Raw genomic sequence first — 17,199 nt, forward strand, 5'->3', positions numbered from 1 at the left:
TACACTCTCCATGGTTTCTTTGATAGTGTAACTGTACTAACGTCTTTCTTCATTTATACACTCTCCATAGTTTCTTTGATAGTGTAACTGTACTAACGTCTTTCTTCATTTATACACTCTCCATGGTTTTTTTGACACTATAAGTGTTGTAATGGCTTTCTTCATTTATACACTCTCCATGGTTTTTTTTATGCTGTAGCTGAACTAATATCTTTGTTCATTTGTACACTCTCTATAGTTTCTTTGACTCGGTAACTGTACTAACATCTTTCTTCATTTATACACTCTCCATGGTTTCTTTGACGCTGTAGCTGTACTTACATCTTTCTTCATGTTTGACGTGATAGGGATTCGAACCTGTGACTCCAAGATTATGAGTCGAGTGCCTTAAACACCTGGCCACTTCAGGCTTTCTTGGCTGGAGGTAGGTGTTTGTTGGGAGAGGGGTGGGTGTGGCAGGGGAGAGAAACTGGTTGGGAAAGGGGTGAGCAAAGTTTTTGATGAGGTAATTTTCCATTGAAGTGGTATAATTGAGGAAACGGCTGTGATAGGATGAAGCTCACCATCATTTCGGAAGATCTTAATAAAGTGGGTTGGTAGTCCTAATTTTTCCAATATTAAGCTGTGGGCAGTGTGTATCTTGAAGTACATGGAAATTTCAATAGTTTGGATAATTTAGTCAGTCAAGAAGTATTAAGTAACGTTACCTAGACAGACTATGTAATCTGAAGTTTCAACTATATATTGCTATGTGGATAACAATACATATGTTGGCTAAGCATCAGATGAGAGTTATTTGAAATCAAACAAAATAACTTTTGAAATTAAGCACAAAGCTGTCTATAGGTTGTTTGTGCTATACCACCATGGGTATCGAAACCAAGTTTTTAGCATTGAAACCAATAACACTTGCTGCTGTTCCACACTTATTAAAGTATTTTTATATGTGACACACAAAACATTTAAGCATTCTGTCTTTTTATGGCTAATACAAAAATAGTTCGATATCTTAGTAAATGTTTGGCTTGACATGGCCAGGTGATTAGAGCGCTTGACTCCACGTTACACCAATCATGCTCACCCTTTCACCTGTGTTGATGTCATAACGTGACTGTCAATCCCACTCTTCATTGGTAAGAGGGTAGCTTTAGAGCTGATGGTGTGTGGTGTTGACTAGGTTCCTTCCCTCTGTTCTTACACTGCTAAATTTGGAACAGCTTGCACAGATAGCCCGTTTGTAGCTTTGTGTGAAATTAAAAGCAAAACGAGTAAACAAACTCAGTGATTTTTTATTGGCGGTAAGATATAGACTCCATTGTTTTCTAATTTGAAAAAATAGCAATGGATGTTTATAATTTTAAAGTATTCATCACATCTTCTTGATATATTCATTTAATGTTAATTTGTGATGAATTTGGTGTGGTGATTCATGTTACAGAGAACAAATCACAACAGTGGCTTCAAAATAACACCAACATCATGTCATGTTGAACTGATAAAATCAAATTTTCAGTTATATTTATCTACAATGTAGGAACTGTTTTTATTAGCTGTTGAAATGTTCCACTTGACAGCTTCTTATTCAGTAACAGTTCTATATCCAGAAGCTCTAACAGCTGGAGAAAGATTATGTGGTCATATTTCCTGGTGGTGAAAACAAATGTTGATGTTGTCATTATTATTGTATAAGATACTATCACTTATTTAATTTATCCTTCATAAACATGCAATTGAAATAGCTTTACACAAGTTAACTCTTTATGACTGAAGTATATTTCTTCACAAATATGCCATGAAAAGTCTTTCTGTGTACAGAATTGCTCATTAGAGCATAATATTTTAGGCCTTGTTCATGTTAATTTCAGATGTACTAAAGGAATTCAAGAGGAACAGGAACAAAAAATCACACACAGACCAATACTTTTCTGTATTCTATATTAACTAAAAAGAAATAGTAGTTATTAATACAATATAATTCGTGCTAAGGAAGTAATATTTATTTTAAGCTGTAAACTAGTGTTATGACCCCCATTAGTACAGTGGTAAGTCTACAGATTTACACCCCTAAAATCAGGGATTTGATTCCCCTCAGTGGGCTTAGCAGATAACCAGATGTGGCTTTCCTATAAGAAAATACACACACTAGTGTTATGGTCTTTTGTTTTGTTTTTATATCCATTATGTAAAACAGAAAATATTTTCTTTTAGTTTAACAATTTAATAACTTATTTGAATGTAAACTAATATGTGTCTTCAGTTTTGACAGTTACACTATTCCCACTTTCAGAATGGTTAACGCTAACTTCTTGCGGGAAATATTTGCCACCATTTTGTGTAAGGTTTCTTTAGTCCCCCTGTCGAAAAAAACTTGCATATTTCCCCTTATTTTAGAAAAAGCTTCCTCGTAACAAGGCCATTCATCTACCAGAGACATATATTTATTTTAGTACCTCTAGTTCAGTACACATAATATTCATATAATAGAATAATTAATCGAAACAATTGAAATATAAAAAATAGTATATAGAACGTTGTTCATTGAAGACAATATTTAACCACCTATTCAAAGACTGAGGTAAGTCCGTAAATATAAAAGCACTTGGGTTTTGATTAATAGCAATAAAATATACTATCTATGTTTAGTACAACTCAAACAGTTTTATAAAATTAAGGCGTTCGACTCATAATCTGAGGGTTGTGGGTTCGAATCCCCATCGCACCAAACATGCTCGCCCTTTCAGCCGTGGGGACATTGTAATGTGACAGTCAGTCCCACTCTTTGTTGGTAAAAGAGTAGCTCAAGAGTTGGTGGTGGGTAGTGATGACTAGCCACCTTCCCTCTAGTCTTACACTGCTAAATTAGGGAATGTTAGTGCAGATAGCCCTCAAGTAGCTCTGCACGAAATTAAAAATAATAATAATACATTACTACTATTTACAGATAAGATTTTAAACTTATTGTTTTTAAAACAGAAAAGTATATAAAGAAGTAAAGCAAACAGTTATATCTTCTAGTTACAAGTTGTGTACCAGTTTGCTGCTGTCAAAGATGGCTAAGCTTCTTCAGAGTAAGTATATCAACAAATGTGGGGTTTTTGGCATTTAAAGGTCATTTGTCTCTAACCTTTTAATCAAGATGTGTAAATCCTTCCATTGTACACTACAAATATTAAAATGTATGGTATGACAAATATGTTTAATATTCAGTTCCAGAATAAAGTGTGTGGTACCCTAATGAAACTGATAGGTTGTAATTAAGTGACAAGATAGACTTGTAACTAATACTGATCTTTATTTCTACATTCATAGTTCTTTTAGTGTAAATAAAAATCATAGGCTAAATAACTCGTAATTTTGTATAATGTTTAGTAATTTATGTAGTTATAGTTATACAGAAAAAATGATATGTGTTTGGAAAATATATCTAGATAGAACATAAAAATCCAACACATCATTTATAAGTAAGAGTAAGCCTAAAACAAGTTGTGTATATTTTTCTTTTTCATAATGGAGTCATACAATAACATTAAAGTAAGTTTACAGCCTAATGTTCTTATCAGTATAATTTACTAGATCTAAAGAAAAGTAAGCCCTGCTTTATAGTATTTAATTGATTGATTAAGCCAATAGTAAGCAAATACTATATTTTGTTTGCCAACGGGATGCTTCTTTAGACTTAAATCAAGCTTTATGTATAGGAGGTTGCCAATTAATATCGCCTTACTTTTCGAATACCAAGGTGTATGTCTTGGACAACAAGTTCTACCATTATTGTTTATTTGTAGATAACCACAAAGCTACACAATGGTCTATCTATGGTCTGCCCACCACTGGTATCAAAACCTGGTTTGTCTTGTAGTTTGTTGTTGAACAAATACTTTTTTTTTCACTTTATTTTGTAATTCAAGTTTGAAATTACTGTGCAATCCTCATTAGGAGACTTAGAAAATAGTGTTGCACTATAAATGTATAGTGCACAAACATAAATATATAAAATCAATAAAATATGTCTTATATCTTGTAAAATATGAAAGTAACTCCAATATTATAGGTACTGCTAGCATTAAAAAAAATGATTAATTTTAAACACTTGTTTTCCAAAAACAAATATATATCGCTCTTCTATGTAAAATATTTTCTCAACCCAAACGAGCCGTTTTTGCATATAAATTTCTCAACAAGTGGGTTTCTCGACATCACTGATGAAAATCTCAAAGTTTTTGATTTGTTGAGTTTCACATACTTGTCTATAGTCTGTAACTACTCTGTTATATTCAGACACTTTGTATCCACCCAAGGGAAATGAATAATAAAATATTTTATTTATAAAATAAACATTTACTTAACTTAAGTAAAAACTTAATATTTTATGTTCATAAAAAGTATCAATGTAAAAGTAAATCAACATAAAAGTTAAAATAATGTTAATTAATTTTACAAAATAAAACTTTCAATAATCATGACTTTATCTTCAACTGTTTGAAAACCATTAGTGAATGTGTATACATAAGATTAGTGATTGAAATGAGCCAGTCAGTATTTGTCAACATGCTGCTATATTAGTGATTGAAATGAGCCAGTCAGTATTTGTCAGTATGCTGCTATATTAGTGATTGAAATGAGCTAGTCAATATTTGTCAGTATGCTGCTATATTAGTGATTGAAATAAGCCAGTTAGTATGCTGCAATATTAGTGATTGAAATGAGCCAGTCAGTATGCTGCTATATTAGTGATTGAAATGAACTAGTTAATATTTGTCAATATGCTGCTATATTAGTGATTGAAATGAGCCAGTCAGTATGCTGCTATATTAGTGATTGAAATGAGCCAGTCAGTATGCTGCTATATTAGAGATTGAAATGATCCAGTTAGTATGCTGCAATATTAGTGATTGAAATGAGCTAGTCAATATTTGTCAGTATGCTGCTATATTAGTGATTGAAATGAGCCAGTCAGTATGCTGCTATATTAGTGATTGAAATGAGCCAGTCAGTATGCTGCTATATTAGAGATTGAAATGATCCAGTTAGTATGCTGCAATATTAGTGATTGAAATGAGCCAGTCAGTATTTGTCAGTATGCTGCTATATTAGTGATTGAAATGAACTAGTTAATATTTGTCAATATGCTGCTATATTAGTGATTGAAATGAGCCAGTCAGTATGCTGCTATATTAGTGATTGAAATGAGCCAGTCAGTATTTGTCAGTATGCTGCTATATTAGTGATTGAAATGAACTAGTTAATATTTGTCAATATGCTGCTATATTAGTGATTGAAATGAGCCAGTCAGTATGCTGCTATATTAGTGATTGAAATGAGCTAGTCAATATTTGTCAGTATGATGCTATATTAGTGATTGAAATGAGCTAGTCAATATTTGTCAGTATGCTGCTATATTAGTGATTGAAATGAGCCAGTTAGTATGCTGCTATATTAGTGATTGAAATGAACTAGTTAATATTTGTCAGTATACTGCTATATTGTGAACAGTATATTGATATACCAGCATTTCCCTATATCTGGAATTATTTATCTTAGAGTGTACTGATACTTCTTTACCGTCTTTTATCTCACTTCCTTTCACACTAGCACTTCTATTTTTGTCATTTGAAGGTGAAATTGAAAAGCCTCTTTACATAGTATTATTGTGTTAATATGATTTTAACTTTACTACACTAGCTATAGTAATGTTCTATTTTTACAATGACAGTGTAATATCTGTTAACTTTCTAAATGTTACATGTGTAAAATTGTAACAATAGTTTCCAAATATGAAGAAAGAGAAATTTCCACTATATAATAAAGTATTTTGTATTGGCCATTGTTGACCATGTAGTCAAGTCTTCCACCTGGCGTTTTCAGGCACCCCAGTAGATGCAAATTATTAAATTAAGGATGTTAGCCACAAACAATAAGTAAAACATAAAGCTAACTCACACTATAAACCAAACTGAAACAAGGTATTCAGATCCTGTGACAACACAGTTATATGTGTTCACACTATAATCAGCATCCAAACTAAATCAAGGTATTCAAATCCTGTGACAACACAGTTATATGTGTTCACACTATAAACCAAACTGAATCAAGATATTCAGATCCTGTGACAACAGTTATATGTGTTACTTTTGAAGAGATCAACACTACTTAGTTTCTCCTTTTCCTGGGCATGAGATCAAATTGTGACTTTAATAACACATGTTGTTTATTATCATACTTATTCTTGTGTCTTTCTCTAGTAAACTGATATGACAAAATAAAGTGTACAGACATTTATGTTTAAAAATATTACAACAAGAGATTTTCTTTTGAACACTGATACAAAAACTTACATCAATGAACTTGTAAGAAACAAATCGAAACAAACAGCTGTAAGAATTGAATTATAAAAACTATAACCTGTATTCAAAGTATGTTAGGAAGTAGTGTATAAGAATTAATTCACATGTTTAAAAACATACTTTCTAAAACGTGGTACAAACAACTGGATTAACTTCAACACCTATCATTATGGTATCAACACTCTGAAGTATAAAATTTTAACCAGTTATAAATACATACAATACACAAAACTTTATAAATTATCTTCATCTATTTGTCCTGATTTCTAACTTTAGTGATGTTTTACTTCATGAAAACTGCAAAATCCAGTTAGACATTTTAACTTCTGCTCTAAACAACCTATGAAACATTAAAATCCTACCTTGCCTTAAAAAGGTACAAGCATTTTTTATGTTGGTAATGTTATTGAAACTAGAATAAAAAAAGACATTGCTTTATCATCTGTCTACAAGTTTAACTGTCACAGGACACTCTGTTCTTTGTCAAGAGGAGAATTCTTAGCTCTAAAAGAACTAGTTAGTGATAAGGATATCATAGTTACTTGGCCTGATAAGAGTGCTCGATTTGTATTTATAAACAAACAGGATTACATTGCCAAAATGAGACAAATTATACAAGACATGAATAAGTTTTAAGTATTTAAATAAAAATGTAATTAAACATTCAAGGTGTAAAACTGTAATGTATACTTAGAAATTTAAGAAGAAGAAAAATATCTGATAATACTTTCAATGTTAAATATGGCCTTCACAAACTCAGTTACCCACTCACATCAATCCTTTCCAATACTGAGAAACTTGCTAAATTTCTAATTTAAACCTTCTAATGATTAATGCATGTATTCTCAAATATTCTTTTTATTTTGCTTGTCCAATGTCTTAACTTCTGGACACTGTCCAATGTATTATGACAAGTATGGACCAGTGGCGTACCGTGAGTTTTGTAGTTGGGTGGGCTTGGGCTGCTACCTAAGGTACATTGTAGTAAGCAAAAGTTTCACATTGAACATGAAAATTTGCATCCATACAAATATAAGCAAAAAACGTAATTTTTTTTCTAGCTCATTTAAAATTAACTTAATTCTATAGACATTTGGAAAAGTGTAGCAAAAAAAAACCCAGTGCCATTATAAACCTCACAATGCACTAAGGTAATGCAAAGCATAAAAGGAAAGAAAACTTTAATTCATTTATATATCAGCTCAATTCTTCTTGTCTGTGAAACAAGTTGATCAATGATATCATCGTAGAAGCTTCTCTCTTGTCTCAGTTCTGCCAAGAGATTTTTTTCGATTGACAACAAACATAGGCTTGACATCCTTTCCTGGCCCTGTGTGGCGCGATAGCAAGTGTGGATTCTTTTAAAAGAAGAGAAAGAACGCTCAGCTGAAGCCGTGTTGCTTGGTATAGTTAATACCAGCTCTACCATTTTGAAAACCTCTTTGAAGGGATTTGCAAGATCATTTTGGACAATGAATTCAACCAATTCAAAAATTTGCAGCTTTGAGAACTCAGGGCTGGAGTATAGAACGGCGAGCTCATTTTTGAGGCGGACGTAAGCAAACATTAACCCATACCGGCGCTGTAATGCCTCAAGCAAGTTAGCTGGGAATACGATTTTATATTGTTCGTAGTTTTTGTGCTAAAGAAGGTTAAGAAAGTCAAACTTTGAAAGGGAAGAAAATCTTGACTCTATTTGCGATACAGTGTTATCAGCAATTTTGTGGTATGGCTGAAGATAATAATCTTTCTCAGACATGCATCCTTTCGATCTTTTGCATGCAGGTTCCGTGCTTCTGGTTTCATTAGACGAAGCTGCCTTCCAAAAATCATCAAATTTGTTATTTCTGTCATACTGTATTTGCCTTCAGACCTCTTGGACTTTACCGCAACAATACATTACGTCATAGAACTTGCTCTGCAGAATGTTGTAGAGAGTATCAGTGTAAGAAAACATATTGGAAAATATCTCAAGAAGCAGCTTTGTTTGAAATTCTTCCAAAAAATTCAGAAACCCGCGCGATTTGAGAGTAGCATCAGTATCCCAATTTTCAGGATTTTCAATAACGTTTGTAAAGGATTCAGTTAAATGAACTCTATTTTGTTGTACAGTATTTGTCAAACGAGAGGTAAAGTTCCATTTCGTGGGTGCAACAGAAGGCAATTTTCTGCCTACATATTCATGCAGAGCCTGTAATCTTTTAGAAGACTTGGAAAAAAATGCCGATAATCCACTCAAGGTTTGGAAAAAAATTCTGCATTCCTTAATGCTGAAAAGACCTTACTGCAAGACCAGGTTCAAAACATGCGCATAGCAATAAGTAAAAATCGCCAAGGGATACTTATCCAACACTTTTTCTTGCAATCCATTCATGTGACCACTCATTACACTCGCGCCATCATACGTCTGCCCGACCAATTTATTTTCTATCTCAAATTCCTTGGCGATATTAACAACATGACTAAAAAGACCGTCAGTAGTTCTATCCTCGCTGACATTAGAGAAACCAATGAACCTTTCGAAAACTTTTCCATTACAAACAAACCGCAACACTGTTGATAATTGTGACTTGGACAGCACATCTGAAGTCTCATCGAGAATGATTGCAACAAATCTTGCGCTGTCAATTTCCTTTTTGATATGCTTTTTTAAAACATTAGACAAAGCCTGAATTAAGTCATTTTGAACAGTTGGCGATGTTCCTTGAAAAATTGTAGCAGTATTCAAATGACTATCCAAGCACGTGTCATAATCTCTAAGGGTATTGAGAAACTCCTTATAGTTTCCCTTATCAGCTGAAGTATTCGATTCATCATGACCTCGAAAAGGAAGCTCTTGTTTGGCAAGATAGCACACTGCATCAATTAATCTTTTCAATATTTCCCTATTCTTTTTCACTTGCTCATTGTGACGAGATATCTCAGCCTTCCGCTGAGTGTCAACTAATGTCTCTATGCGTTGCTTGCCAAACATTTTAAGCGACAAGGAAGACTGGACATGTGCACGAGACTTTTCATGTTTCTGAAGTGCTACGGTTAAATGATTTAAGTCGGTATAACCCTGCTGATTCCACACCCGCTTCTCCGTTGAAAATAACAAACACGGCCAACAAAAGAGCTTGGATCGAATTATACATCCTGTTAGCCATTCAATGGTATCATATTGAGACTCTGAAAAGTGTCGAACATATTCATTTTTCTTATCTGTGTGCGTAGATACCAGACTTGGAAGAGACGGCCTAGGCTTGCCTGCTTGAACAATTCTTATTTTGTCCGCATAATTTTTTGTGGAAAATGGAGAACGTAACAACTCATTAATATCATTTTCCATATTGATAACGGTTAATTTTTAAAAAGTTTATACCGTTCCACAATAGGCAGAAAAAAGGAAGGAACCTTCCTTCCAGACTTCATTCCGTTATCAGCGAGACAACGAGAATAAAGGACGAAGGCTGAAGAGAATCCAAGAAATAGGACAGAGAACGACAGACGGTACGCGGTGCGCTCGACGAGTAGCACACTCTGATCCGTTTTTCGACCAATCATCTCCCTTCATTCTTTGTATCGGCTACGGGGAGAGGCGCAGCGCAGCTGCAAGACTCCGCCCATCAAGGTTTTCAGCGTTCCTACAGCACGCTTGCGATGTATATTTTTTTTCTCAAAATTAGCAGAATAATCTTTATTTAGAAGAGAAAGTGCGATATGAGGGCTATAATAAAACATAAGACTGTAATGTTATACTTGATTTTCTAAAAAATTCAAGAAAGTATACTTACCTTTTGATGTACTCTTTCGATACGTATTTAATTTTGTTGGCTGTGCGGCGCACAACTAGCACACCCAGAATATACGCGACTGGTATGGACACTGAATCTCTTTTTACTAACATTCCTTTAGAAAAGCCTGGCATGCCAGGTGGTTAAAGCACTCAACTCATAATCTGAGAGTCACAGGTTTGAATCCCAATCACACCAAACATGCTTGCCCTTTCAGCCGTGAGTGAGTTATAATGTGATGGTCAAGAGTACCCCAAGAGTTGGGAGTTGGTGGTGATGACTAGCTGTCTTTCCTCTAGTCTTACGCTGCTAAATTAGAGGCAGCTAGGGCAAAGAACCCTTGTGTAGCTTTGCGCAAAATTCAAAACAAACACACCTTTAGAAAAAATGATACTGTTTTCCCAGTAAGGTAGACTAAGAGTTGCACTAAACAAACAATAATTTGCAGAACTATTAAACTTAGCTTTAAAATAAAACCAGTTTGTCTTTAATAGTCAGTTGTATGACCAGATAGTTGGTGTTGTGATGGGTTCACCACTAGGGCCCTTTATAGCTAATATTTGTCATTATGAACACATCTAGCTGAAAAGTCATTCTGACATTACATCGCCCACCCTACAAAATGTATGTAGAAATACACATTCTTACTATTCCATAACCATGAACATTACTAACAAATTCACCAAACACTTAAATCTTTTAACATCTTTATCCAAAATTCTCCTGTGACACTGAAAATCAAAACAAACTTTCTTTCCTTGATAAAGAATTTAGCACCTCTGTGTACAGAAAGACATACTCTTTGAAAGTTTTCTACGAAAATATTTCAAATTAAACTTGGTATTAAGTTTTATTCACAGTCTACTTAATTTGTATGGATTTCATCTCCATTTATAGTGAAATAATTTTTATTCAGAACACTATAAATACAAATGGGTATCCTTCATCATTTAGGGAGCTAAGAAAGTAAATATGGAAAAGATCTTGGAAAATAATGCATTGAGGATCAAAGATGGACTTGAATTTAAGAATAAACACTTGATTCCAAGCACTTACTGATGATGATAAGGAGCATGTAAGGGAAACTGATGGGATAATAAGGGATGATAGTGTAAAATATAGGGAAATTATAGTTGTAGGTGAATCTAGTTAGGCACATAGATTATAGTAGTATGTGGATTAAATATAGTGAAAGAATACGTTTATGTTATTCAATAGTAGTAATGCACATTATGTAGCACATGTTGGGCCTACTGTTGTATGGAAAAATGGATCTGAGGAGCTTATTGATAAGTATCAAATACTGATAAGAGCACATTTAAGGAAGGGGTTCATAGTTTGACTTTGTCAGGTATATTGCCAAGAATAAACTGTGAGTATGATAAATTAAGTAGAAGTAGATCATTAGGGCTGAATGTCAGGCTTAGATCAATATGTAGTGATAAGCAAACAGGTTGGTTAAATTTGTGAATAATTTAATGGAAAAATTAATCTTTTCTTAATTGATGGCACACATTTAAACAAAGTAAGGTCTATTAACTCAGGTGTAGTGGTAGGTTTATTAAACTAGGTCTTGACAGAGGTGAGGAAAATCATGGTAATAAAATAGGAAACATAATTGACAGGAAAACATGAGTACATTTTAAAATATATAATTAATTGTTCCTATTATAACGATAGGAGTGTTAGAAATGAAATTGATGAGTTAAGAGCAGTTCTGAAAACTGAGAATTTTGATGGCATGGGTATCACTGAGACACAGTTGGATATTAACAATTTTTATGAGAGAATTTTTTTGAAATACCAGTCTACAAACTGTTTACAAGAGATAGAGTACTGAAAAAGAGGAAGGAATAGCTTTAAATGTGAGGAGTGAGTTTCATCCTACTGAGTCAGAGCAAAAATAGCAGTAAGGTTGAGTCAGTTTGGGTTAGTGTTAATGGGATTTCTTATAGATCACAAAGTCAAAAATTGAAAGTGAATGAAAAACTGTATAATGAGATTAGATTGGTAGCTGAAAGAAATGTTGTATTATGGGAAATTTTAATTTCAGGGATATTGATTGGAAAAATTTTGAGTCTGAGAATAAGGGAGAGGTTTTCAAAAATTGTTCAAGCTTCTTTTATACACAAACTGATCACAGAATCTACAAGAGAGGAAGCTATATTAGATTTAATATCAGCATCTGAAGGTAAGGTAATATAGAACATTGTGGTTGTAGAGCTTTTAAGTAAGCTGTTTCACTGTTAGGTTTGGGATTTTACTACATGTATAATTGAAGAAGAATAGTATATACAACTATACAACACGTGTATTGTTGAATAAGTTCAATAAAGTTATTTTTCAAAATCATTTGTTACCTAATCAGTGTATTTTATACTAAGTGTTTGATAAACAGGCATACAAAATTGTCTTTCTTTGATACCTATACATTAACAATGGAATAAAACCTACTCATTCAGAAACTCCTGGTGACAGTTCTCACAAATATAAAGTGTTAGTTAAACTTGAAGTGGTAAACTAACTCTGGTTCTTGGGTTTTATCTTATTACTCAAATCACATCAAAATTAATAGTTAGTATAAAAATCCACTGGCAATACTGTTTAGGAAAAGTTATGACAACCCTACAGATTCAACTACAGCATAGAGATGTCAGGATGTTTCAATACTAGTTTTCAAAAATTGTTAATGTTACATCATTTAATAAATTAGATTTCATTTTGTAATGTTAATAAAGATTTAACACACACATGGGCTCATTTAATAAAAATAAGGCTTACTTAACAATTAGAATGAATAATTTGAAAAAATGAAGAAGACTAAAACAATCACAAAAATTAATTTAAATGTAGATAAACTATTGTCAGAACATACAACAACTGAAAATAACATTACAAGAAAGCATCATGTCATATTCATTAATTTGGGAGACCAGGACCATCCAGAAAGAGATTTGTAGCAAGTATTGACGTTTTATAAAAAGCGAGAACAGACAAATACAGAATCAGTAGCAAATTCCGTCCATGTAAAGTAGGCAATAGTCGGCAACACAATCAAGTAGGGTCTCTGTCTGGAAATGAGATCAATAGTGTGCGAGTTTATCAAGATGAGGCTTCCAGTTATATCTCCTGTCCAACCTTAACATGCTTCAAGCATCTGAAAAATACACGTACCTATGTTATTCCATGCGAAAATGTAGGGTTATGTTGCTAGACACAAAGCATCTTTGAATTTCTGTTTGATTCGATTGTTGAAAATACTGCTTAAAACCATTATCATTCGAAGGATAATGGATTATGGAAATAACACAGGGATGTGTGGTGTTATTTGAAAAAGATAGTCTTAAGCCTATGCCTTTTACAATGATAATTATGCTATGGGGCTGTTGTTAAGTTTCACGGTCATTAGGAAAAGCATTACCTGATGTAGCGACATGGCCAACAAACTCGGGGAAGTTCCAAAAGCATTTTCATATAACATGTAATACAAAATGGCTTTGAAAATTTTTATATTGAGCTAAACCCGATAAACAAAAACTTAAACTCTGACAAATGTATACATATGATACGCACCTAAATATAAACAAATTGTTCCCCTAAAATATCTGTAAAGATGTCAGATTTATTGATACAACACCTTCTTAGATCTACCAAACAAAACATTAACTGTGCTGAGCTTGTTAATGTGTAAGCAAACAAAAACCATCTGTCTGGCGAAACTTTAAAATATATAAAAGTTTCCGGTATGAAACAATTATTATTTTAAATTATCGTAATTAAATAATTTTACTCTAATGGTAAAAAAAGAAAATCCGTTAAGTATCATATTTTTAAAATATTTCTAAACACTTGTAGAGAACGAAGTGTAGACACAGAAACATTAGTCATCTTAATATGTATGTTGTGTTATTACAAAAAGAAAAAAGGATATTTTAAGAATTTGATTTTATATATGTTTTACGGTTGTGTGAATGTTTTAGTAGAACAAAGTCATATTTATCTGACTTTTATGTGATCCGAGGAGAATCGAACGCCTTACTATAGTATTGTAAGTCCGAATACTTATCGTGCGATTGGTACCAGTAGTGTGTATTGGAGAATTGTGTCTCATTGTTAACCAACACGAGTTTTCATTAGTATATCTACACATGAATCATGCAACTTTCAGTAGGAAAACATGTGACTGGTAGCTACACTTATAGCATTGATAACAATTCTACAGCAAATATTCATTCTTTTCAAGTCTCTAAGTTCTTTCATCTTGGAACTATATATATATATATATACACACACACACATATATATATATTAGGGTGCATCAAAAAACAAAAAGTTGTGACACTCAGTCGCTCGCTTATAATTTGATTCCATTCAATGAAAAAAATCAATCCAATACATTAATATTTAGGGGTTGCGCAATGCGCACAAAATAACAACGTGCTTCCGGAACCAAACGAAAAGTTGGCATTAGTGAAAAGCTAGCTTCGGCTTTAGACGGAACCCAGATCAGTGACCGAAAAGCCGCGCAAATTTTGCTTCCTTTTGCAGCTCATATTGGACATAATATCGAGGATCTTGCCATTAGCCCAAGTTCCATAAGGAGGAAACGAATTACTAACCGTACTCTTCTAGCAGCTGAATTGAAGGAGTTTTTCTCCAAACGTTCCTTTGACATTACATTGGGATGGTAAGCTGATGCCTGACTTGGTTGGCAGAGAGAAGATCGAACCTTTGGCAATTTTAGTTTCAGGTGAAGGTGCAGAGAAGATTCTTTCACTGCCCAAGATTGATAGTGGGGATGCAAATTCAGTAGCTTCTGAGATCGGATCAGAATTAAATCGCTTTGCTTTGACACCACGGCGACCAATACAGGATCCAAATCTGGCGTCTGTCTGAGGATTGAAATGTTACTTGAACGTGAGCTCTTGCACCTTGCCTGCAGACATCACATTTTGGAGATTCTTCTGAGCGCTGTATTCTCTACTCTCGTGACAGAGACATCAAAAAGTCCAGATATTACTTTGTTTTTAAACTTTAGAGATTGTTGGCCTAAAATTAATAAAACTAAGTACATAACAGCAGTAGAAGCAATGCTACTCCGAATACAGCCTTGGAAGGATGATATTATTCAATTTTGTCAGAATCTCCTTCAATCTCATCAACCACGGGACGATTATAAAGAGCTCTTGGAATTAGCTGTCATTTTTCTTGAATCTCTTCCACACGGACGTTCTTCAGTTTCTTTCCGTACTTCTGGTGCTGTACATCGTGCACGATGGATGGCTCGAGCAATATATTCTCTAAAAATTTGGATGTTCCAAGAGGAGTTTGGTAGACTGCAACCACGGCCTGCTTCATTTCGTGTTTCATTTGACGCACATTTCTGCAGCAAACTTAGCGATTTGTGTGTCTTTATAACTAAACATTACTTGCTCTCATGGTTTACAGCTAAAAATGCTTTCGTGGCAGCTTGAAGGGACCTTACACTACTCAAGGAACTTGCATTGCATGAAAATCATATGATTAAGGAAGTTGGTACAAAGGCAATTAATCGGCATTTATGGTATTTATCTGAGGTTGCAGTTGGTCTTGCGCTCTTTGATGATGGTGTAACGAATAGCGACAAGCTCAAGATGGTCTCAAATATGAATACCGTGAAAGGATCTCCTAGGCCAACTCCACGTTTAACAGTTGATGCTGCAAGCAATGCTGTTTCCAGAAAACTTCCAGATTTTTTTACCTCGGCAAATAAGAAAATTTTCTACCATCTGGATATTAGTAGCGCATTTTTATCATTACCACCGAAAGTGTGGAGCGCCTCCGAAGAGTACAAACAAGGAAAGGACAGAGTAAAGAAACTTTTTGTGACAAATGACGCAGCTGAAAGAGGAGTAGCTTTAATTCAACAGTTTACGGCAAAGGGCCGCACCAAGAACGAAGATCAATTTCAGTATATGATTCAGGTGGCAAAAGAACATCGGCGAACATAATGCGAAGGGGGCAGGCAAGATAAAACTTCAATGAAATAAATTTTTCTTTCAAGTTTTTATGTTTTTGCTAATTGTATAATCAATAAATATTAAATAATTTATTTAAATAATTTAATTACCATTAACAATGTAATGTAGGGTAAATTTAAAGAAAATAGTGAACTTTGCGAGGGATGCGCGACCCCTAAATACTTCGCGATTGAAATGAAACTTTGTCTATGTTCTTTTCTCATGCAGTAGCACAACTGAGCAACTGAGCAAAAAAATGGGACATTTTAATTTTTATCCTTTATCCGCTGACGCACCCTAATATATATATACTCGTATAGTTGTTACTTACACAGACGGGCTCTTTTATTATTGTAGGCATAACAGACATATCAGAGGCGTAGGATGGCGTTTTGATGTATAAAATAATAGAAGCATAATTAAAGTTATACCAATAAAACGGCCTGGTTTAATCATATGGTTGCGTGGTTTGGTTTTGTTCGATCAACAATTCCTTTTTAGTACAAATGGTAGGAAAGGCAAAAGCAAATGAGTTGAAATCAAAATAAATAAATAAATTCCGTATCGCTGTATCTGTTAACTAATGTGAAACTTTTCCAGTAATCTGTATTGACAAACCTATCCTAAAACATTTAATTTTTTCCAGTATTCTATATCTCGGTAAAATACTGATACACCACATTATATGTCTTTTTAACGTGGTCGATTCAGCCAACAGCAATAAAAATCGTATTCACGTATCATATTTATTGTATTCAGGTGTATAACAATAAGGAGTGTTAAAATATACATTTATGTCTCAATGTTTTAATCACAGCTCACAATTGTAAACACATATAGTTATTTTAAATTGGTGAAATACAAAATACAAGGACAGAAAGACATAAACAATTGACTGCCAAATCCCTTACTGTTCGGTTCGACAAGAGTAGTTTTCTGTAAATGTTGTACTGTACTTTAGAGCCGTGGGTGAATTATAATAATGACAGACGTGTAACTGACCGATAAGAGTACGTATACATGAGAATGGTGTTGACTAATAACTGCCTTCCCTCCAGTTTGTCACTGCAAAATTAGAAA

At 33.7% G+C, this 17,199-nt stretch overlaps 1 protein-coding gene across 1 annotated transcript; it reads right to left on the bottom strand.

The window, feature by feature from the left end:
• Positions 1–8,625: 8,625 nt before the first annotated feature.
• Positions 8,626–9,675, bottom strand: LOC143236342 (zinc finger MYM-type protein 1-like). Its single transcript, XM_076474616.1, has one exon. The coding sequence runs from the start codon at positions 9,673–9,675 to the stop codon at positions 8,626–8,628; it is 1,050 nt and encodes a 349-aa protein (XP_076330731.1).
• Between the last annotated feature and the right edge of the window lie 7,524 nt (positions 9,676–17,199).

Source organism: Tachypleus tridentatus, chromosome 13, assembly GCF_004210375.1.
Source record: "Tachypleus tridentatus isolate NWPU-2018 chromosome 13, ASM421037v1, whole genome shotgun sequence".
Classification (NCBI taxonomy): domain Eukaryota; kingdom Metazoa; phylum Arthropoda; class Merostomata; order Xiphosura; family Limulidae; genus Tachypleus; species Tachypleus tridentatus.